Source organism: Equus caballus, chromosome 24 (genome assembly GCF_041296265.1).
Source record: "Equus caballus isolate H_3958 breed thoroughbred chromosome 24, TB-T2T, whole genome shotgun sequence".
Lineage (NCBI taxonomy): Eukaryota > Metazoa > Chordata > Mammalia > Perissodactyla > Equidae > Equus > Equus caballus.
In genome coordinates, this window is record NC_091707.1 from 31,406,843 (window position 1) to 31,429,363 (window position 22,521).

Below are 22,521 nucleotides of genomic sequence, written 5' to 3' on the forward strand. Positions count from 1 at the left end.
CATTTATGGTGCCAATTTCAGGAATCTCACTTTCTCTCTGGGAAACAGAGGTAGTGGGGTAGATGGAAAAGGAAAGGCATCTCTTCCAAGCTCCACAGTCTTCGTTGGAAGGACTCCAGGGAGACCCTAGAGAAGTGTTCGCCCATCTGCTTTAACAAGCGCATCCCATGGGCTAAGGCCACCTGTTTGTTCCCAAGGTGTTGACTGTTTCAGGAACATCAGAGTCAGACCTTGACTAAATTATCCACCAAAATTAATCCTCAGCAATGCAATGAGAAGACCTAGGCTGATATAAAGTGGCCCCCTGAGTCTCATAGCAGACAGATCCTGGGAAGAAAAAGCTGAGCACAGGCTGTGAAGAGAGAGGCTTTGGGTAGGAAAAAACCAATTGCCCACTTCCAGTCCCCCACGGGCCAGATTCAAGTACTCCATCTCTTGTAGGAAAGGAAGGGGGGAAATCACAGCAGTCTGCAAGGGGAATTCTGAAGCTGCCCTCTCTAACGCATCCCAAACCCACAGTAGCCCGCAGCATTCTGCCTGGAACATCACTCCACCAGGTGATGCCTCTGGCCATAGGGGTTTTATCTGTTTGCTGGCTTTTAAAAAACACTGAATTGAATTTCATTTTCAATTGTTTCATTTTATTTTTAAGTATATAAAACCCAGAATCCACTCTCACCTGGGCCCTCTCTTCTAAGCTAGCACCAGCAGAGTAAAACGTTCAACATTAGGTATCATGTTTGGAAAGTAAATGAACTGACAGAATTGCACAGATGGGCTCCCCCGTCAGGGTCCTCAAGAGTTAAATGTTGAGGGTTGTGTGCAGTGGAAACCATAGTCCTTTTCTGATTACTGATTTGCCATTCAACTCAGTCTTGAAGCCTAAACGACCTGAACACCAAATATAAAAAGACTAAAGCTAAGGTTTGCAGACAAGGCAAGAGAAGAAAAGAGTTGCTACAGTAAACCCAGGTGTGGTCATCTCAGTCCTCCTCTTGGGACTAGGAGTAGAAAAGACACTGGATAGAAAGACAGAAAGAGCGATGACTCCTCACTGCTGGACCCACCGCCCCGCTGAACTGTCTTTCACCCACTAGTCAGCAGCTGATGGGACTCAAGACGAATCTGAAACTTTCTCTCCTCCCTGCCTTGCACTTTGGCCTAGTTATGACAAAACAATTTGAAAAAAACAGGTAGTACCAACCAACCGTGACCAGCCAAAAATAATGGTTTGGTTAGAATCAAAAAACAACAGCTAGAACAAAACTTGAAGACCTGAACTCATTTCAAGAATGAAACAACAAGACCAGAGTCTTCTTTTGTTATTTTTGTCTTTGGATAGATGAAAGATGACATTTCAAAACATGCCAAGTCAACTCCAGATTAGCCCTAAGAACACCTGCCCTTTTGTCTCCTTGATCTCTCAGGGTCTCTTCTCTGTTCCATATGAGAAAATGGGATGAGTGGCCAATGGAGGTGGTGTTTATGCAGCTACTCAGGAGCCCAGGGGTCTCTGAATCCCACAGTTCAAGACGTGGCTGCTCTCTCAGTATTCACGTTTCCATACTCTCCCAGGTTGCCCCAGGCACTTCCACAGAACAAACACATCTTTTAGTTATGTGCACATCACCCGATACAAGGAAGCATGTTGCCTGTGTCTCCAGGTGTTTCCACTCTATGTCACTCTTGTCCACCACAACAACACACACCCACGGAAAGGCCAGACACAAGTCAAAAACTTCTCCTTTCCCTTTTCCCTGGATTCCAGGGCATAACTGTTGATTCTTAAGACCCAAAGAAGAAAAATATGAGAATGACCTGAAAACTCCTCTCTACTCAAAATCATCACCACCATCACTTTTCCACTCCATCCTTCAGTCCCCACATGAGATGGCAGAGGAATGCAAGTGGAACAGTTCCTGGTCTACAGGCACATGATGCAAGGAGGGGCCACACTCACCAGAGCGTCCACAGTCTGCACAGGACACCAGCTCTTCAGGCCGCCCACTCTTCTTGTTCATGTTCGAGCCCCCCAAGCAGAAGTCACAGTAGTTATTAGGAATGACTGTCCCATCTGGGCCTTTCTGGGCTGTGGAAACATTTGAAAAAAAATCCAATTTTAGGCTGAGATGAGTTTCTATCGGCCCCTTTTCTCCCACAGTGTGGCAGAATCGCTCCAAAAGGAATATGAAGTTTAGAATCCGAGGTTTTGTTACAACTAAATTGTTAAATTGGGTTGTTTTCTTTCTTTCTTTTTGTGAGGAAGATTGGTCCTGAGCTAACATCTGTACCAGCCTTCCTCTATTTTATGTGGGATGCTGCCACAGCATGGCTCAATGAGCGGTGCCAGGTCCATGCCTGGGATCCGAACCCGCAAACCCCAGGCCGCCGAAGTGGAGTGCACGAACCCAACCACTACGCCACTGGGTTGGCCCCAAATTGGGCTGTTTTCTTTTTAATCCTCCTCAGTTCAACTGTCCTAATGCCTTGCAAGCAAACCAGAGTTTGGTTGATTTTTGCAATATTTCCCATCTCTGTGTTTTTACGCAAACTGTCTTGCTCCTCTGATTGCGTCTCTGGATGAGCAAAGCATCCAGAAGGCCCACTAGTCAAGTGAACTTCTCCTAGCCCCAAACAACCAGCCCTCAGGGCCAAGGTCCCAAAGAGCAGATGGCAACAAAGAGTGGTGTGACTAGAAGGAGAGAGAACAGTCAATGCCTAGGCCTTGCCCTCGGGAATGATGCTCTTGTTTAGAAGCTAGTCCCCTGTCCCTGAAAAGGAAACCAAAGAGGCACTGGTGGGCAGTCATTTCCAGGAAGGACAGTGAAGCTGCTCTTGCGGACTCTGATGAACATCTTGGCAGGTGTCCACCCTTGTTCAGCCTCATCTCCCTGAAGTCCAGACTCGTCAGCATGGAGAGCACCCAGGACTAGTTAATCAGCAGATCCCTAGTGCCTAGGACCAGAACTGGACACTTAGCTCAGCCTCATGCCAGAGATGGGTTGAATGGTCAGTTAATGAGCATGTCTTGAAGTTTAAGACCTTCATGAGCCACCTACGCTGAAAGTCCTTATACAAAGGCAAAGAAAAATCTTGGGATATGATCTTAAAAACAAAGCCTTGAGAACACAGCACATATCCTTGAGCACTGAAATTATCCTCAGTTTCTGGGGGCTGGTTGAAAAGCCTTGGACGGGTTCCTTGCATGAGAAGAAATGCCTCCATTTCCCTCTGCTTTTTCTCCCCCTGGTGTGGACATTTCCTTGTCACATTAACACTCCCTGTTTGTGACGAAAAAGAAAAGTCTCTCTATTATGGGATCAGCCTAAACCCCTAGGGTATCTTCCTCCTCACTGTACCCAACGTCTACAGCTATCTTTCATTATTCACCGGCTAACATTAACCAGGGTCCCGTAGGGTACAAAATTTGTAAAAGGAAGCAGGTATGTGAGCAAAAATACCATCCAGACGGTAAGTGATAAACGGATTCACCCATTTTAATATGATTCCCTCTGGCCTCTGCTTCCTCCGTACCTCTGTTTTGCCCCCAGGAACAGAAAAAGTTACCTGGGGAAGACAGAAGACAAAAGCTTACAGAATTACATTATAGAGGGTTAATCCATTTATCAATTGTTACTTGGCTTGTTTAATCAGTTTCTAAGTCATTGATTTTCATCTTCAGGGAGGCAGACAATTCTCTGCAAGAAACATGTTGGCTGTTTGGGGCAGAGAGAGGAGCTGGCCACACTCTGTGGCCCACTGAGTGGCGTTTTCTTCATCAGTCCCTGCCTCCCAAAAGCATCTGCATGTCACACAGAATGGTTTGGCAAATAATCTCCCAAAATCAGTACATCTGCAAAACTTTTACTCTGCCTATAAAATTTTCATTGGCCAAATCCAGAAAGAAGTCCCTTTCTTCCTTCTCTCTCAATTGCCATCTTAACCACTTTCAGAACTCTCTTAAGGAAATCCAAGCATGCCAATGAAGCAAATAAACTCAGGGTTTCCTCATTAAGGGACTCTGCTGGAAACCAATCGAAAGGTGAACAGAAAGAAGTGTAGTATATTAAATTTAGGGGCTGATTTCATGATTGATATGAACTAGATATAAAATGTAGAGATGACAATCATAACTTAGCCTCCTGCGCGAAAAGTGATCAAAGCATCCCATGCATATCATCCAGTAAAACTCTCAGGAGGCCCCATCTCATCATCTGTCTCTCTCCTGTTCTCTAGGGACTTCCTATTATGTCAGATTTTCTCCTCTTTCAAACAATCTTTAAGCAACCAAAGAATCTGGTTTTCTCCAACGCACTGTATCCCTTGTGATTTATGAGGATGAAGAAGTAGAATATAGAGTACAAGGATGCCCAGATAATTCCTTACAGTTTTTACCACCAATAGACCCTTGGTGGAATACCCCATTGAATCAGGGACTCCGATACTGCAAGAAATAAAAAATTCAGAAATGATCTAGTAGAGTAAAGCAGACAGTGATGGAGAAACTGATCCTATATAAAAAGACCAGAGGAGCAGAATTTCATTCATCTGACGAAGAGAAGTTTCTGAGAAGACTGAATCAGAGCGGGGTCCCCACACGTATTTGTGTTGGTTGTTGGCCATAGAAAGTGCCTGGCCAAGGGAGTGAAGAGGTGATAAAAGCCCACTTGTAGGCCCTGGTGTGTGCAGTTGTGACATGGGGGATACAGGGGTGGGTACCGTTTTAGTCTAGAATGACCCAGAATAGAAAGTGACAGTGAACAGTTACGCTTCATTTTCAGCAAAAAACCTTTTTGCTTCAGTTCCTACTCTCTCCTCACGATAGTGAGCTCAAAATCTTCCTTCCATTTTGGTAAAATGGTGTGGGAAGGACTGATCCATAGGTTTTGCATCTGGTTCTCTTATACTTTTTTACACATTTAGCATTGGTTCCTGAGTGAGAGTTCTCCCATGGAGCTCGCCCAATTCCCCAGCCAGAAATAACCAGTCAGGCCTTGGGGAGGGCACTCTGTTGACATCACTTTCATGACCCTTCCCTTGCTTCCTCATATCCCCATATCAAATGATCTACTCCTTCAGGTCGGGGACCATGCCTAACTCATCATTGTAACACCTACATGCCCTGCACACAGGAAATGGTTAAGAGCAATGTGTGGGATGAATGATTTACACAAGGATGGCAGAGATGTAAGTAGGCTGGCCAGTGACACTCCTGGGACCTCCTCCTAGGGGCACAGAGCACTGTGTTTGCCTTCCTCATGGCAGAGTTATCTGTCACGGTGAATATCATTCATTGCCTGGTTTATTTCCCTAGTCTTCAGAGAGAAGAGCTCGTCTATGTCCAAATGGATTGGCCAGATCCGGCCTGGTCTCATGTCTAGCTCCCAGAGTACACATGAGTGGGTGGCTGAGAGCCATAGGTAGCTGGACAAATTATACTATTCACCTTCTATGGTAGGTAAAACATCCGGTCCACAAACATACAAGCAAATTATAAGACTATGACTCATTCTTTCTTGAGAAGCGGACACCAGGTTGCTCCTACCCACTCAGCCTCCCTCTTATTCAACTGCTTTGTTTTATTTTTTTTTTTTCCTTTTTCTCCCCAACCCCCCCAGTACATAGTTCTGTATTTTTAGTTGTGGGTCCTTCTAGTTGTGGCATGTGGGATGCCGCCTCAGCGTGGCCTGATGAGCAGTGCCATGTCCATGCCCAGGATCCGAACCAGTGAAACCCTGGGCCACCGAAGCAGAGCGCATGAACTTAACCACTCAGCCACGGGGCCGGCCCCCTCAACTGCTTTTTTGAAAAGAAAAAAAAGCAGACATTTATTATACTACAAAACTGTGATGGGTCTTACGCTGAATGCTTTACATATGTTATGTCATTGATTCTCACAAAAACTTCGTAAAGTAGAGATTATTGGACAGATGAGGTAACTGAAGCCCAAAGAGATGAGAGGGGCTGGTTCCAGGCCCCAGGGACAACGTGGAGGAGGCGGGACTCACCCCAGGGTTGTCTGTGTCCCCAGACACTCTCTGCCCCTCATCACACTTTTCTGCCTCAGGGGAAGTCCAGAGGCAAACACTTTCTGGCCATACCTTGCATATAAAATACTTTATAAATCTCTTCAGAGTCAACTTGATTCACCCCATATGTTATTATGATGCCAAAGCAATAAAAATTATTGAGATTGGTCTGATAAAAGCAGAATCCCTTTGAGCTTAAATGTAATGTCCCTACCACAGTAATCCATCCTGGGTGATACTGTTTATTGTCATATACTCTGCAAAAACACTTCTCCAGAGAATTCCACAGGCTCATGAAGGAATTTTTTTCAGTAAATCTCACACCACAGCTATACCGGCCTATGGCCTGACCTAGCTGTGAGCAATTTCCTGGTACCATGTATGAGATCATTATAAAAAGAATTTTACTATAAATAGGAAGCTCACCAAGACTTGGCAAGTGGGGTTTAAATAGAGATTCTGCTTATGGGAAATTGAGTCCTGCTTTATAGAATAGGATGATGGGGAGGGCAAAGACCAAGTGGTATCTTGATGGAAGCATCCGAAATGATGGATTTTGTTCTCCGCTGATTAATGTTCACAGGCCGAGATCATATAAGAGATACAAGGAAACTGCCAAGAAAATAAAGTGAGCCTAAAGAATTTAGGAATTTACCTGGGGGAGATAACTCTAAAACGCTCAAAGAAAAAAAAAAGATGGAAATCAGGAACAAAGTTCAAGAAGAAATGCAAAAATAAATAAATTACTAACAAAGCATGGAAGGGAACATTCAAATAAATCAAACCAAGAGAAAGGAAAAGCCAAGCCCCCAACAGTCCCACCACCACACTCAGTCAAGGGTGAACAGTCATTCTGGAAAGGTATTAGTGTGCACTGTAGGATTTTTTACTTCAATCAAGCCACGTGTCTATGGCAAACAAGGCCCCAAAGCTTCCATAGAACCACCACCCAGACAGGGCTGTCTGTCCCCCTTTCAGGCTGATCTCTGCTGCGTGCGATATGCCTGCCACTCAGGAAAAGAATGAGTGGCAGGGACAGTCCGGCCACCAGCAACAGACCCTCATCTGGTTCTGCCAAGACCAGAGCTTTGTCCTAAGTGTCTTAGGGAAACAGGAAGCAAGCCAGAAGTTTAAGCTCCTCCATGGCACATCCACAAAAGCGTGACTTCATATCCTGAGCAGACGCTCAGACCGCCTGCCAGGGCCTGGTGTGCGCAAACACACGGCCACGTGCCGTGCCCACCACCCAACCAGAGCCCCAGTCTCAGTCCAGCAGCTGTTTCTCCAGGGCCTGCTAGTTGGGGCGTGCAGCCCTTGGGGAATCTGGGGGCAGTAAGCAGAGCCCTCCAGGAGGAGACGTGCCTCTCCTCATCCCTCTCACTTGTCCCCCGACCACCCTCCACGGCTGACAGTTCCCATCCCTCCACAGGTCTGACATGTTTCCATGGCAACCAGAATCCTAGGCTCCGGCAGCCTCTGGTCTTGCCACCTGTTATTACTTCATCTCTCAAGTGTAAAGCATCCTAGCCTGGTGCCACTTGGCTGTGCAGAGCACATCTTCAGAGGATGGAGTAAAGAAAAGGGGAGAGGAAAAGAGGGAAAGTGAAAAGGCGGCCCCAGGCTGGCCACACAGGACACCCTGGACAGGACAGGCTAGAGGAGGAAGCTTCGGAGACAGGGAGGGGGAGGGGGGAGGGCATAAGCCAACATGCCTCCCCTTCAGAATCAGCGAGCAGGCCTCAGCTGGATGCCACCGCCACATCCTCCTACCTTCCACCAAGCCTTTAATGAGGGACGTGGGCGGGGGAGGCAGGGGAAGGCTAGGGCCGAGAAGGCAGCTGTGAAGAGATCTGTGCTGGCCCGTGTGGTGCAGAGCAAGGAGAGGGTTAAGGCGGCGAGATAAAGACCTTGGGGAAGCCTGGAGCAACACGCAAACAGAGCCTCCAAGCCTGGATAAATGGTCTTAATTCTCAGGCTCTTGCTCACCCTCCTCCTTACGTGTTTACTCAGAAATTATCCCCAAGGCCTGACACTTTTTTCATTGCTTCCGTAGAACTGATGAAAAAAATAAATCCCACAGATCCAAGGAACAAAAATCTTGGGATTCTATTTAGGCTGCTTCTTCTCGGCCACCTAATAGCAAGTCAGGTCCCACCCCGAGGCTCCAGGAGGAAGATGAATGATGCCTTCCTTCCTCCCTGAATGGGGAAAGGCACGGGGCTCCAGGAGCCGGCACGGCCGCAGACACCAGGGTCCACGCACCACATGACCTCAGTGGAGAGAACTCGCTCTTCCTCACGGGCCATTTTGCCAGCTGGCATTGAGGACGATTGAATGTATGATAAGGATGAAAGGGGGTGGCTGCTAATGCAGGAGGGTTCCAGGCAGCACTGAGATAGTCCGCCTGGAGAAGAGAAAGCTAATTTAATGTCTTCAAGTTTTCGGATGGGGTTAAATTGCCACACTCCATATCATCAAGGACAACCTGAGACAGAATGAGCTGAGATGGCAGCACATCCTCCAAGAAAGCTGGGGACCAAGGTGGGTAAACAGAGGCAGCGTGGGGGTGGCGGGCTTCTCTGAAGAGGCCTCTGTACCTGGGAGGTTTTCCTCAGGCCCAGGGTTGTCTGAGTGCACACCTATCTAGAGGCAAGAGAATATGCCAGATGATGTCTTAAGGTCTCTTTTAGGCCTATTATTTGCGGATTATAACAGGGTGAAAGAAGAGAGAAAAGCAAAGTTTTCCAAACCCAGAGGAACTCGGCCTTTCATCCTTGTTTTATATTTGTGAACATGTCTGTTTCCCTATTAGCCATGAGCTCCCCGAGGGCAGGAGTGGGGTCTTTCATCTCTGAATCCCCAGCACCTGGCACAGTGATTGACAAAGAGCTGACAATAAATACTTAATGAAAGGATGGACAAATTCTCATAGAGAATTTTTGAAGAAAAAAAAAAATCTGCCAAGCAAAGGGAAGTCAAAGACTAGGAATTCAGTGGATATAAAGTGTCCCTTGGGTACTGAGTCACCATTCTAGGGCACTGCCAGCGTCAGTCCTGTTTATAAAAGGGGACAGAAAGAGTGAGGAGTAGAAGTAATGGGGGCCCACTGGAGAGAATAAAGCGCAGGTGGAAAAAGCCAATGGGCCTGCCTTCCTGCAAGAATGCTCTCTCTCAGGCATTTCTTCGTAAACCAAGATGGAAGGAATTAAGAACTTCCAGACTCAGCTGGCCCCAGAGTCCCTTAGACCCCACGTTCAGTTTCTCGCCAGAAGCCCTACAGCAGCCAGTGAGGAAACAGGCCCCGTCTTACTATGTGTTTTGGTGGCTGTAGCATCTTTATAAACATTTTAAAATGTGGTGTCAGTCATCCTACCCTTCTCTGCCCCTACCTTCTCTTCCTCCGTCTTTATGGAATACAAAACTCGCACCGTTAGACACGCATCCTGTGACTATTTACTCCTAGAAACTGTGCCATAAAAAGGGAAAACACACATCTGCTCACATCGATACTCCTTCTTGATGGACAGATTTGGTTAGAGTCGTAATTTGCCAGGAGTCTGGACACCATGTCACCAGTGCTGGGGCTAGACGGTCACATGACCCGTCAGTAATGTCCTTTGTGCTCCAGCCTTAGGCGGGCAACCCGGGGTCTGACATTGATGCTTCAGAAAAGCAAGAAAAAGACCAAGTAAAGCTGATTGCTTTTCTCAGCGCTGATTAGGGAAAGCACAAGGAGATATTTCAATTTTCCAGTGGAAGGTCATGTGGGTCAGTTCATGCCCTGGCGTAGCGACTTGTTATTGCCACCAAATGAGTCAGTTGAGAAGGAAAACGCTTAATTTGAGAGTAACTGTGTCAACAGGGCTCTGAGTGAGGGGTGTCGTTCCCCTCAGAGAATCGCAGAACATCTTGGTGCTTTAGAGCCCGGTCAGGCTCGTCCGTCTAGCTTTCAGGACAGTATTATTGTGGTGTTAGAATTCAGCAAGCTTCCTTCCTCTCTAGCTCAGTCTTGTCCCCTCCACCCCTCCTCAGCAGCACCTCCACGGGACTCAGCTATTCAGCCCCATGGGTCCACAAGGGACTGGCGCTTTCTGAGTCCTTCAGACTGAAAAGCAATACTCAGGAAAAGGATGGGCGTCGAGCATCAGACCTGAGGATGAGGAGAGAGTCAAGAGGCCACAGAGCTAAGGGGCAGCCCAGCCCCAGGATGAGGACCCCAACAGGGGACATTCCCAGAAAGCAAGCCAGGAGGCAGGTGCTGGGAGCCACAGAGATGTCTACCCTAGAAAGCACGGAGCCTTAGGAAAAGAACGAAAACCAAGCTTACCCCCTAGATTTAACAGTGTGATCTGATTCCTGGCCAGTTACCTGACTCCATGCATCCAAAGCAGAAAGAATTCAAAGGAAATAGGTTGATTGAACATTGGTCTTCGAAACCCGGATTTCTCTGAGGCAGTGGTTCGCCTGGGAACTCGTTAAAAATGCAAATTCTAGGGCCCCACTCCAGACCTACTGAATCTGAAAGTCCAGGGTGGGATCCAGCGGTCTGTGCTTTAAGGAACCCTCCAGGGGATTCTGATGCGCTCAAGCTCAAGAACCACGGCTCCAACGCGACACGTGAGAGTCATATCACATTTTGCGTCACATGCATTTTCTGTTGACACCGCGCTTTCTATGAATTAACATTTAATCTTCACATAACCCTATGAGGTAGATGTATTAACGTTCTGCTTTTACACAGGTGATGCTTGAGGCACAAGGAAGCTAAGTAGTTTGCCTAAAGTCACATGTTAGTAGTGGCTGTGTTGGCTCTGAACCCAGGCAGTGTGGCTCTCAGCTGGCCCACTTGACACTACCGCACCGTGGGCACAGGCAACCACACCTGCGGGCAGTCAGGCCAGAGTGGTTGGCAGACCATGGGGGTCAGGGCTGCTTGAATTTGATTGCTGTGCAAACAAATCACTTAGGGATCTCATTGAAATCCAGATTAGGATTCACGGGTCTAGGGTAGAGCTTGAGCCGTCCCAGAGTTTCAGATGCAGCAGGTCTGGAGTGGGGCTCTAGAATTTGCATTTTTAACAAGTTCCCAGGTGAACCACTGCCTTAGAGAAATCCAGCTTTCGAAGACCAATGTTCAATCAATCAATTTCCTTTTAATTCTTTCTTCTTTGGATGCACCGAGTCAGGTAACTGGCCACATTTCTTACAAGCTCCCCCACAGGGTAGCAATAGCCAACTGTCTGGGTTTGCCTGGCACTCAGGGGTTCCTAGGGCATGAGACCTTCAGTCTAAAGCTGGGAAAGTCCTGGGCAAACCTGGATGAGTCCATCACCTGAGTCCCAGGTGATGCTGATGCTGCTGACACACCCTGAGAAGCAAAAATACAGGCCCTAACGGTGAGGAGTTTGGGTTGTATTCAAGTGTGATAAAAGTGTTGAGAGTGGGATGTGGCATAATTTTATACTTCAAAAAGACCACTTTGGTTACTCCGTGTAGAATGACTACAAGAGGCAAGAATAGAGGCTGAGAGACCAGTAAAGAAGTTGCAATGATGCAAGCAAGAGCTGGCAGTGGCCAGGAGATGGAGAAAGGGAAACAGATGCAGGGTATATTTTGGAGGGTGAGCTGATATGGGTGGTGAAGGAAAATAAAGAGCCAAGAGTGAATCCCAGGATTTTCGCTTTAGGTGCAGCATTATTGTTGTTGTTGTTTTTTAAAGAATGTGATTGGAAAGAGATATAAGAGCTTAGAAAGACAGTGAGATACGGACTAAGAGAGATACAGGAAAATTATTGAATAGAGTGATGTGTGATTTTTTTGTATAGTAAAACTCATTTACAAATTAAAGTCTCAAGCAGAATGTGTAACGGGGGAGAGGCATCTATACAAGACCAAAAACAGCTGGCTAGTTTTGAAGGTGAAATGTGGCTACAACAGACTGAATTGTGCTTCCCCCCAAATTCCTAAGCTGAAGCCCTAACCCCCAAAGTGATGGTATTTGGAGATGGGGCCTTTGGGAGGTGATTAGGGTTAGATGAGGTCATGAGGGTGGGGCCCTCATGGTGGGATTAGTGCCCTTATAAGAAGAGATACCACGGGCCGGCTCCGTGGCCGAGTGGTGAAGTTCACGCACTCTGCTGTGGCGGCCCAGGGTTCAGATCCTGGGCGCGGACATGGCACCGCTCATCAGGCCACGTTGAGGCAGTGTCCCACATCCCACAACTAGAAGGACCTGCAACTAAGATATACAACTGTGTACAGGGGGGGTTTGGGGAGATAAAGCAGAAAAAAAAAAAAAAAAAGATTGGCAACAGTTGTTAGCCCAGGTGCCAATCTTTAAAAAAAAAAAAAGAAAAGAAGAGATACCAGAGAGCTTGTTTCTCTCTCTACCCACATGCACCGAGGAAGGGCCATGAGGACACAGCAAGAAGACAGACGTCTCCAACCAAAGGAGAGAGTCCTCACCAGATACCAACACTTCTGGCACCTTTATCTCAGACTTCCAGTCTCCAGAACTGTGAGAAATAAATTCCTGCTGTTTAAGCCAACCGGTCTATGGTATTCTGTTATGGCAGCCCAAGCTGACTAAGGTAGTACCCATTAATACACTGATTTCTTTAGAAAAGCCACTATGCAATATGATGCATTTGACCATTAGCCTATAGGTGAAAATTAAGGGACTTCAGTGGGACCATGACAAAGACCCCAGGCTGAGACTGGGATCCATCACTTGGGGTTCCAATGTCCTGACATAATTGAATGGTGTCCAACTCAAGCACAGACACATCTCTGCTTCCCACCTTGCTAACCACATGACTTGGGGCAAATCACTCAACCTCTCTGAATCTCAGTTTCCTCATCTGGAAAATAAGAGTGATAGTATGTGCCCAGGGATCTGTGAACATTACATGGGGTGATGCATATAAAGTACCCGGCACCTCTTTCCTCTCCTAGATGCAGAATAATTTTATTTCTGATAATGCAGGAAAAAATCAAAAGCTTAAATAAGTGAACTTCCCCAAGAAGTGACAACAAGACTAGAGAATTCACATTCACACTCCACGTCCACAAGCACATCACTTGGTCTCTACGTGTGCTGGTGTGCTCTAGGGAATAAAGCACACACCTTATAGCATTGTTGAGAGGATAAATGAGATAAATGCAGCTCGCTTAGCACAGTGTCTGACACATTCAAAGAATGTCAGCAAGTATCATTGCCATCGTCATTGCTCAGGACATGGAACTCTTCAATTCTGAACATTCTAGGTAATTAGGCCAGAAATAAAAGAGGCTCACAGAAAGCCAAGGGGCAGGTGTGTGCCCAATCCTGGGACAGTAAATACAGGGACGCCACACTTGGCTAGATTCTGCTCCACAGCTTCCTCCGGTTGGGTTTCGGGCATCCACCTTATTTCCCCAATCAAAGCAGAGGTTCTCCTAGAGCTGAGGTCACATGTTAGGCCTTTTTGGAGGCCCAGTTACACTTAGCCCCATAAGTGGGCACGTGCACAGTAAGTTCTCAAGAAACACTCAGGTTTAGCCTGTGTAGGAGGATTGGTGTCCCATATCTAAGATTTAGCAAAAGATGTACCAGGGCCAGTTCAGGCTCTGATAGTTATGCCTGATGCCACTGAGAGCCCCAGAAGCAGTTAGCTTCCCAGGATCGCATGGCCACAGATGGACCATGACTCAGATCAGCCATCTGTGGTCACAGACATGCTCTGTTGGTCCAAATGGCACGGAGATGGGATATCAGCACTCACAATGTGCAGGCATGGTGCCAAACGCCCACATCACCCCCCTGAAGACCCACGGCCAGCCCAGGAGGTCAGTTTGATTGTTCTCACTGTTGTACAGATGAGGCAACGAAGGAGCAGAGAAGTGTGAGTGGCCCACATTTACACAGATAGAAGATGGCAGAGTGGCAGAGTCATGATACCCACCCTGGCCTGGCCAATCCCATTGCTGTTCTCTCAGCCACTAGGTCAAGAGTGTAGATGACCCACAGGACTGGGAGATTAACTCCACGTCTACCTTCAAGGCCAGAGCAAGCCCTCAGGTTCTTCTATGCTTTGCGATCTGTAAACTTTATTTCAATAATAATTCATCTAAAGAACACCTGTTGTTCGTTGCCAAATTTGCTCTCACTTTTCCTGACAGAGCCCTGTCTCTGAATTTTCCCCTCTCTCCCCTGTCACAAAGCCTGAATTTCCTGCGTCAAGGTTGGGTAAGTGGCGGGTTGTGTGGGCTTTATGGCTTTCCAGGCGCCTTTCAGAGTAATCCAAATTCTTAAGCTTGTGTCAGAGGTAATTTTCACTCTCTCTCTTAAAGCTGTATCCGATGTCCCTGGGCCGTTTGTTAGAGGACAGGGATGTCAGAAGATGAACATCTGTTAGATCTTTCCCATCAGTGTGGCAATGACATCATATGCTTCTTTTAGATAATTTGCACATTATCAGACTAATTTTCAGATTATCTAATCAGCCGACATTACCCTTAATCAACTCGGCTCTCCTCTTTCAGTTCTGCAGAGTACAGCATGCCCTCCAGAGGTGCGCTCAGTGGGCCTTTTCTTCTCTGACAGACACTGAAAGCTTAGGTACCAGGTACACCCTATTATACAGAAGATTGAGACCTCCTGGGACCTAGGACACCCCCACTTCCCTGCCATGGACCTAAGAAAGAGGCTTGAAATAAATTTTATTGACCTGTATTTTAAAAGACATTTCTGTCTTAGGAGCTCCAAGTATGCTATAGAAAGCATTTTATACTCACTTATGCTATTAAATAAAAGAGATATACCATATCACAATTAATAATATGCCAAACAGATTTCTCTATAAATCATTAGTTCTTGCCTTCCAGTAATTGCTGCTGTGGCTCTCCATGTCCTAGAGGATGACGACCACACAGCCTGGCACAGAAGACACTCCCAATGTGGCCCTGCCTACATTTCCACCATTCTTCCAATACTGTCAGGTCCAACTACTGCCAACTGTTGGAATGCACCCTGCTATTTCCTACTGCCCTGCCTCTGTACACAGAGTCACCTCTACCCGGGAAGCCCTCCCCCATCCCCGGGGAATCCCTCCTCATTCTTCAAGGGCTAACTCGCACATCACCTCCTCGGTGAAGCCTTTGCAAATCCCCTAATGCAGTGTTCTCAAGCTCTCGTGAGCCCCAATGCCCTGGAGAGCCTCTTAAAACACACATTGCTGGTCCCCACCCTCGCACGCTGTTTCAGGAGGTCTGGGGGAGCCAAGAATATGCATTTCCAACAAGTTCCCAGGTGATGCTGATGCCACACTTAGAACACCACTGCCCTACAGAGTGAAAGTGTGCGGTGCCCTTGAGTCCTGCGCTCTCTCGCCATTGCATGCACAGATGATTGCACGCTCCCATTCAAGAGCGTGAGCTCCTCAAAGGCAGGGGCCAAGACAGCATTCAGTACATGGCTACCAAACCGATGGATGGATGGACAAATGGACAGATGAATGGATTAGACTGAAATTATTTTATTTTATTTTTTTAAGGTATATTTTTTGGTGAGGAAGGTTGGCCCTGAGCTAACTAACATCTGTTGCCAATCGTCCTCTTTTTTCTTTTTTTGCTCCCCAAAGCCCCAGTACATAGCTGTATATCCCAGTTGTAAGTCATTCTAGTTCCTACATGTGGGACACTGCCACAGTGTAATTTGATGAGCGGTGCATAGGTCCTTGCCTAGGATCCAAACCGGCAAACCCCAGGCCACCAAAACAGTGCTCGTGATCGTAACCACTCAGCCACAGGGCCGGTCCCAAGACTGAATTTATTTACATAGCTTTTCCATCCAAGTCCAGGACCTCCTAAATGCCCACACCCACTCTAACCCCCAAAAAAGGACCTTGAAAACTTCATCTATAATAGATTCCCACTGTGTAGGGAAGGTAAAAAGAAATTCAGGAAGAGTTTTGAAATTGTGAGCCTGTGTCAAAGGAGTTTTGAATTCTAATCTGGTGCTCTTTCTGCTGGCCCCCGGCCCCACTGGGGCTGTTTATCAAGGTGGCATTTAAGGAGTCACAACGGAATGCTTCTGAGTGGCACCTCTCAGAGTGCTAACCTCCCACCCTCCTTTCACACACACACACACACACACATGCACGCATGCACGGTGGCTTCATTTGTAGAAGGTAGATGAAGATGGTAAGAGAAACAGAGGAAGGAAGAAGAATCCAGCCTCACCCAGGGAGGGGAAGGGCAGCAGCTCTCGGGGGAAGACCCTTATCTCCCAGGGGACAGTGTGTGGGCTCCAAGCAGCCCTGGGCTGCCTGTATTTGAGGCAGCGAGGCAGAGGAAGGAGACAAGTCTTGAGAAGAGACAAGAAGCGTATACTCCGGAGAACATGAGAGACAGAAGAGGAACAAAGGCCAGAGAACATCAGCGGGGAGGGGCAGGAGGACAGGAGGGATGGCAGTCAATTGCTGAGCTGGCAGCGCAGGCAGCTTGGGGCTGGGGGGAGGTCAGCGCCAGCTCCGGCACTCCGCTCTGCCCTTTCAGCAGCAGCAGACGCAGGGAGAAGCAATGGGAGACACAGCTGGGGGGATGCAGCAAGCGACAGCAGGAGGACCAAAGTCAAAAGGTCTCTACCACTGCAGGTGGTGCAAACGCAGACGCCCGTGGCCCTGAAAACTCCTGAGTCTGTAGGGCTGTGTTCCCGATAGGCCTGTTTCACAAGCAGCGTGGGTCACCCAGCGGCTCTGCTGAAGAGGGAAAAGTCAGCATTCCCTCTCCACGGGCGTCCAGACCTTTTCCTGGGGGAGCTGTAGATTAGCCTCTTGGATTAAGCTTCCCTGCCCCCTCCCCCACTCTACAAGCCCTGCCAAGGGATGATCATGAAGCTGAGACCTCAGGATGCTGCAGAGCTGTCACATTCAATTCACCACGCAGCCCCAGTGGCATTTAGGGGCAGGATGGATGGGAGCCCCCCCACCCCCACCTCAAACAGTGGGAGCAGCTAATGACTGGGTATTAATGATGCTGGCAATTAGCGCTCAGGAGAAAATGGTTGGGGGCTGCTCACCAGGGGAATGTGGGAGGGAACAGAGCACATGTTCAGAGCAGCAAGCAGATCGGCGGCGTGTGCGGTGCAGAGAACCTGGGAAGAGCCACCATCTCTTGGATGTGTCCAGAGAAATTGTGGAAGAGGGAAAGGACGGCTTCCGCAGACACTGAGGACCTGTCTGCTGCACCCTCCCTGCTAGCAAAATTGGGGTTAATCACAGAGTTCTCAGAGGTGTTGTGAGGAGATGTCATTTGGGAGGGTTCTGGAACCTTCCTAGTGTGAGGAAGTCCTAGACAAGCCTAGGTACAGCTATTCTTTTCTATGTGGTTTAAAACCCTTGGGTAGTCAGAGGATCCTTTTAAAGAACCTAATTTCTCATTAGCAGAGCGAGAAGGAGAAGATGGGCAGAGAGGGGTCAGGGCGAGTGTGCTCCCTGACAAACCCAGAGAGAGAAAAGAGCTGACACCAGGAGGAGATTTCTTAGGGATGTGTCTCCGTGTAGGAGGAGGCAAAACACAGCTTCTTTGCTGAGCAAGGCCATCCGGCCTCAAGGTGAGGACATACGGAGACAGAAGACACCAACCCATGAGAGTGCGTGAGGACAGAGAAGACTATGCCAGTGCGCATCTCGGAAGTCAACAGCTAGCTGGAAGGAGACCTCAGCAATAGCTAAGGAGAGACTGCCTTGACCCACTTAGGGTCTGCAGTGTCCCTGGGGAGCCACATGGAACCTTCCTCTGCTGTTGCCATCACTGTGCACACACACAAAAGAGATCCAGACAAAAGAGAAACTTTCTAAACCCTATAGCGTGAGTAGAGCACCTACATAGACAGGAACAGAATGGCCTGGCATTTGAGAAGAGATGGAAAGGCTAAGCCAGCTCTGGGGGAGTGAGAAATAGTACCAAGCTAATAAATACTTCAGAGAGAGCAACCATCGCTGGTAAATACTTTCCGTAGAGCAACCCAAATCAAAGGAGATCATTCTCAGCCTCCTTGAGGTGGGAGACAAGAGCTACACCTTGGCCACTAGGGTCAGAGAAGGCGTAAGAGGACAGACAGGGAAATGCAAACGCCAGCTGCCTCAGTACAGGTCAACGTATTTTCCCTCCTGGAAGACGGGATGAAGAGACCAAGGAAATCTCTCCCCAGAGTGAAGACAGAGACCTCAGCATCATAGCTACTCAGGAGCTGGCAAGGGAAGGTGGGCAAAGCTCTGTCAGACCCTCCAGCCCTGCTTTTCAGGTTCTGTCCAGACGACAACAGTAGGTAAGAAAATAAGATTCTGTCACACGAAAGGCTTGAACCCGAAGGTAAATAAGAATTAAAGAAGGTGCTATGGGCTGAACTGTGCCTCGGTACCTCAGAATGTGACTGTATTTGGAGAGGGGCCCTTTAGAGAGGTGATGAAAGAGGAAAAGCTACAATGAGACCATTAGGATGGACTCTAATCCAGTCTTGCTGGGTCTCTATAACAACAGGAAATTTGGACACATAAAGAGACGGCAGGGGTGCACGTGCACAGATGGACAATCACGGAAAGGGGCAGCAAGAGGGCGGCCAGCCACGGCCGAGGAGAGGGTCCTCGGAGGAATCTTACCCTGCCAGCACGTTGATCTGGGTCTTCCAGCCTCCAGAACTGTGAGAAAATAAAGTTCTTTTCTTTAAGCCACCCAGTCTTTGGTGTTTTGTCATGGCACCCTGAGCAGACTATTACAGAAGGCAATGAGACAGGGGGAACGTGGGGTGGGGGCTGGGGAGACACATACCAATCTAAAGACAGGTCTTGGCCAAGGTGTGTTAATCATTTCAAACATTTGGTGCCTGTGGCCAATCAACATCAGCTGACCAAGTGGATTGACTGAAATGCACAGGAGTCATCCCCAGATCCTAGAGTCTGAATTTTTTTTTTGAGGAAGATTAGTCCTGAGCTAACATCCATGCCCATCTTCCTCTAGTTTACACATGGGACACCTACCACAGCATGGCTTGCCAAGTGGTGCCATGTCTGCACCCAGGATCTGAACCGGCGAACCCCAGGCCACTGAAGCGGAACGTGCACACTTAACCGCTGCGCCACCGGGCCGGCCCCTAGAGTCTGAATATTTTTAGAGGTCTGATTCCCTTTAATTACATTGAATTGTTGAATTTAAGAACACCTACCACCAAATCTTGTGAAGAAAATAAAAGACACGTGGCATGCCCACAATTATCCCTCACCTAACAATCTAGAATGCCCCACATCTTGAAGAAAGCCAAAAAGATCCCATTGTCCCATCCCATTCTGAGTTTACTATAGGCCCAGAAACTATAAGGAATGTTATAGAGGGAAGTCAAGTGGTGAATGTTCAGCCCTTTTTGACTCCTTCATTCATGTCTGGAAGTTGAGGAAGGAAAGAAAGAATAGAAATGGAAACACAAATCTTCAGGATTGTTCTGGGTCTTCGAGCCCAACATCCCAAATGACAAGCACTTAGGTCATGTTTGTTGACTGAGTGCTTGAGCAAAAAGCATAGAGGCTCCAGGGCAGCATTTCTAAGGCAGGAGAGCCCTGTACCAAAATCATGACCTTTGTAGCAGCTGAGACAATAGATCAAGAATATTCTATGTCTCCTGGCAGACATGGAGGCATTTGGAATGTCTGTTTGAATTGACACACCCAAAGGCTACGCCTAACTCAGGTTAGCAGCTGCGAATATGGACCTTTTGGAGCTGAGGGAAAAGAGGAACAGATCTGGTGTTTGACAATAGCCACATAAGAATGTTTTCCTTGTACCATAACACCTTACTTCCTCTGCGAGCAGAGCCAGGTGTACCATCCCTGCCCAGCTCACTCTAAGCCTGCGGCTCAGCTGACCCACAGGGGCAGCTGGGCCTGGGCTGAAAGAGGCAACTTAACCACAGGACACTGAGACCAACCAATGGTAGCCACTGGAAGATGCCAGAGGTGAAAAGAGCAAGGCTCCACAGCCCTGCCCACCCACTTCATCGCTGCCCAACCCGACACCTGGGAACTCACGTCTGTGGTTCTCGTTTCTGTGGTTGGGTGGGGACCGGGTCTCCTGGTCTTGGGCTTCATCCCCCTCCTCGCTGGCCAGGTGAGTGTGAGCGTAGTGGTAGCTGAGTCCCGGCCGGTTCTTGTAGCGCTTGCCGCAGACTAGAGAGGAAAAGAGGAAAGGAGAGGGAAACCACAAATGTCAGCAACCTCTGCGGCCACTGCCATCATTCTCCCAGCCAGGGACACCCAGCCATCCACCCCAGAGTTGGGTTTCCCTTTAAAAGAGTTTCCCACCTCCAACACTCATTACACCCTGGACAGAACCATCACCACTATAATAATGGGCCTAGGTAAAGAAAACCATGAGTGGAGGATGGAAGTTGAGCTGTGTAAGAGCTCCATCATTTCCTAGCTGTGAGACCCTGGGCAAGTCACTTGTCCTCTCTGTGCCTCAGTTTCTTCAGAGGGAAAATGGGAATAATGATAGTACTTACCTAGGATTGTTGTGATGAGTTAATTTCTGTGCAAAGCATTAGAACAGTGCCAGGCATTTGGTAAGGATGATGATTATTATACCTTTGAAGTCAAAGGGCACTGGGAGTGTATCCAGTCCAACACCATATGGCACAGATGAGGTAAGCGAGGCCCAGCAAGGCTAAGTGATTTGCCTGGGAACACACAGCTAGTTGTGGCAGAGCCACTAGAACCCAGGTCTCCTAGTTTCCTGGGAGGTGCCTCTCCCACTACCCGGTGGTTGACTCTGAAGTAGAAAAGCTTGATATGGAGAATAGTTTCAACGTATCACCCAGTGATCTGGTGCCAGAAAACACGTTCCACTTCCACTATGGAACCCTGAAGCCGAGGCATCCTTGGTAGACGTGGGGAACAACAGCTGTGCCCCTGATGCCTCAGGCAGCCTCTCAGACCCCAAATCTCTAAAACTGTGTCCTTGCAAGCACCACTTCTCAAATAGACAGTGTGAGACAAGGGCAATAAGCAACATAAATATGGCTTCCTGGAAGAAGAAAAGGGGCCAAGAAATATGGCCAAGAAGAAGAAAAGGGGCAGGTCCATGGTTTGGCTGCTCTGTACCTGGGAAGCAGAAGCCTAGCTAAATGGCTTAAGACCAGACCACCACTCCCACTCTCCCTCGACACAAAGCCCATGTCTCAGCCCCTAGAGGGATGGCACTGCTGGTAGCAGAAACCTCGAGGGTCTTCAGGCGAAATCCTACGCCAACCCTCTCATCTTGACCCTCGTCTCGCCAGCAGGTAAACCCCACGTGGTCTGCTGGAGAATCTGAGATTAGCAGCTCTAAGAGACTTTCCCTTCACACGACTGGGTTATACCAGTAAGCACAAATGCTTCACAAGGTAGAGAGAACACAGACTTCATCATCAGACCTGGGTTCAAATCCCAGTTCCGGGTGCCAAAGTTGACTGGCTGTCTGACCTCAATCATATGGTGAAAAGCTGTTTTCCAGCCATCTTACCCAATTCCCTTATAATTTCTGGTAGCATTTCTTTTCTTACTAGATTCTCTTAGGTCTTTTAGGTATTGCAACAATCTATTGGCAAAAAAATAGATTATGTCAACTCTTCTGTCCCATATTTATACAAACTATTTTCTCTTTTTAGCTGAATTTGATTTTAAGAATCACCAAGACAATATTTAAAAATAGCAAAAGCATGCTTTTCCTATTTTAATGAAATTGGATTTAGTGTTTCACTGTTTAGAATCATAGATGTGGCTAATTTTTAGTCTCCATCAAATTTAAGCCATTCCTCTTACTCATGTTCTAGAGTTTTACTACAGGAGAATTTTCTCGGCCACCCTTGCAGCATCTACTAATACATGACTCTTCTTTGGTTTGTTGATATAGTGAATTATGTTGCTTTCTCCTGATGTTTCCTATCATTGAACCATTCTTGCATTCCTAGACTACACTCCATTTGGTCAGAATGCTCTATCCTTTGATCCACATTCTATTTGCTAATATTGCATTTTGTATCCATACTCAGGCTTGAGAAAGATCTGTAATTTTTGGCCTTTTATCACACTTCGATTTTATGGTTATGTTGACTTCCAAAAATGAATTGAAAAGTTTTGCTGTGTGAAATTGGACAAAGACACAAAATTTCTCTGTGCTTTTTTTCTTATCTGAAAATGATGCTAGTACCACCTGCCTTGCAGGATGGTTACAGGGATTATAAATGATATTTGCAAAGTATCTCATCCAGACCCAGCACATGAGGAATGTTCAAAAAATGGTAATGAGGGACAAGGGGCTTCAGCTGGGTCCACCACATCTTCAGTGCTGGGCCCTCCTAAAATGGGGACTTGGACCCTTACCTCATACTACAGAGTCTGGCAATTGTTTGGACTTTCTTAATAAGGTGAAAATCTGAAATTCAAGTTGGTGACCTAGTGACTATAAATTCAAGTCCTACAAT

General features: G+C 47.5%; 1 protein-coding gene across 4 annotated transcripts in view; it reads right to left on the minus strand.

Annotated features, from left to right (window-relative positions):
- The window catches only part of DPF3 (double PHD fingers 3), a 243,182-nt gene that overhangs the window by 54,342 nt on the left and 166,319 nt on the right, over positions 1-22,521 (minus strand). For all 4 annotated transcript variants that reach the window (XR_011432201.1, XR_011432199.1, XM_005605293.3 and 1 more), the window contains exons 7-8: positions 20,090-20,227; positions 1,961-2,089 (exon numbers count right to left, since the gene is read on the minus strand). Coding sequence is in view for 2 of the 4 variants with exons in the window: in XM_005605293.3 (XP_005605350.1) it covers positions 1,961-2,089; positions 20,090-20,227 (267 nt within the window). In the remaining 2 variants the exon portion in view is untranslated. The remainder of the gene's footprint in view (positions 1-1,960; positions 2,090-20,089; positions 20,228-22,521) is intronic.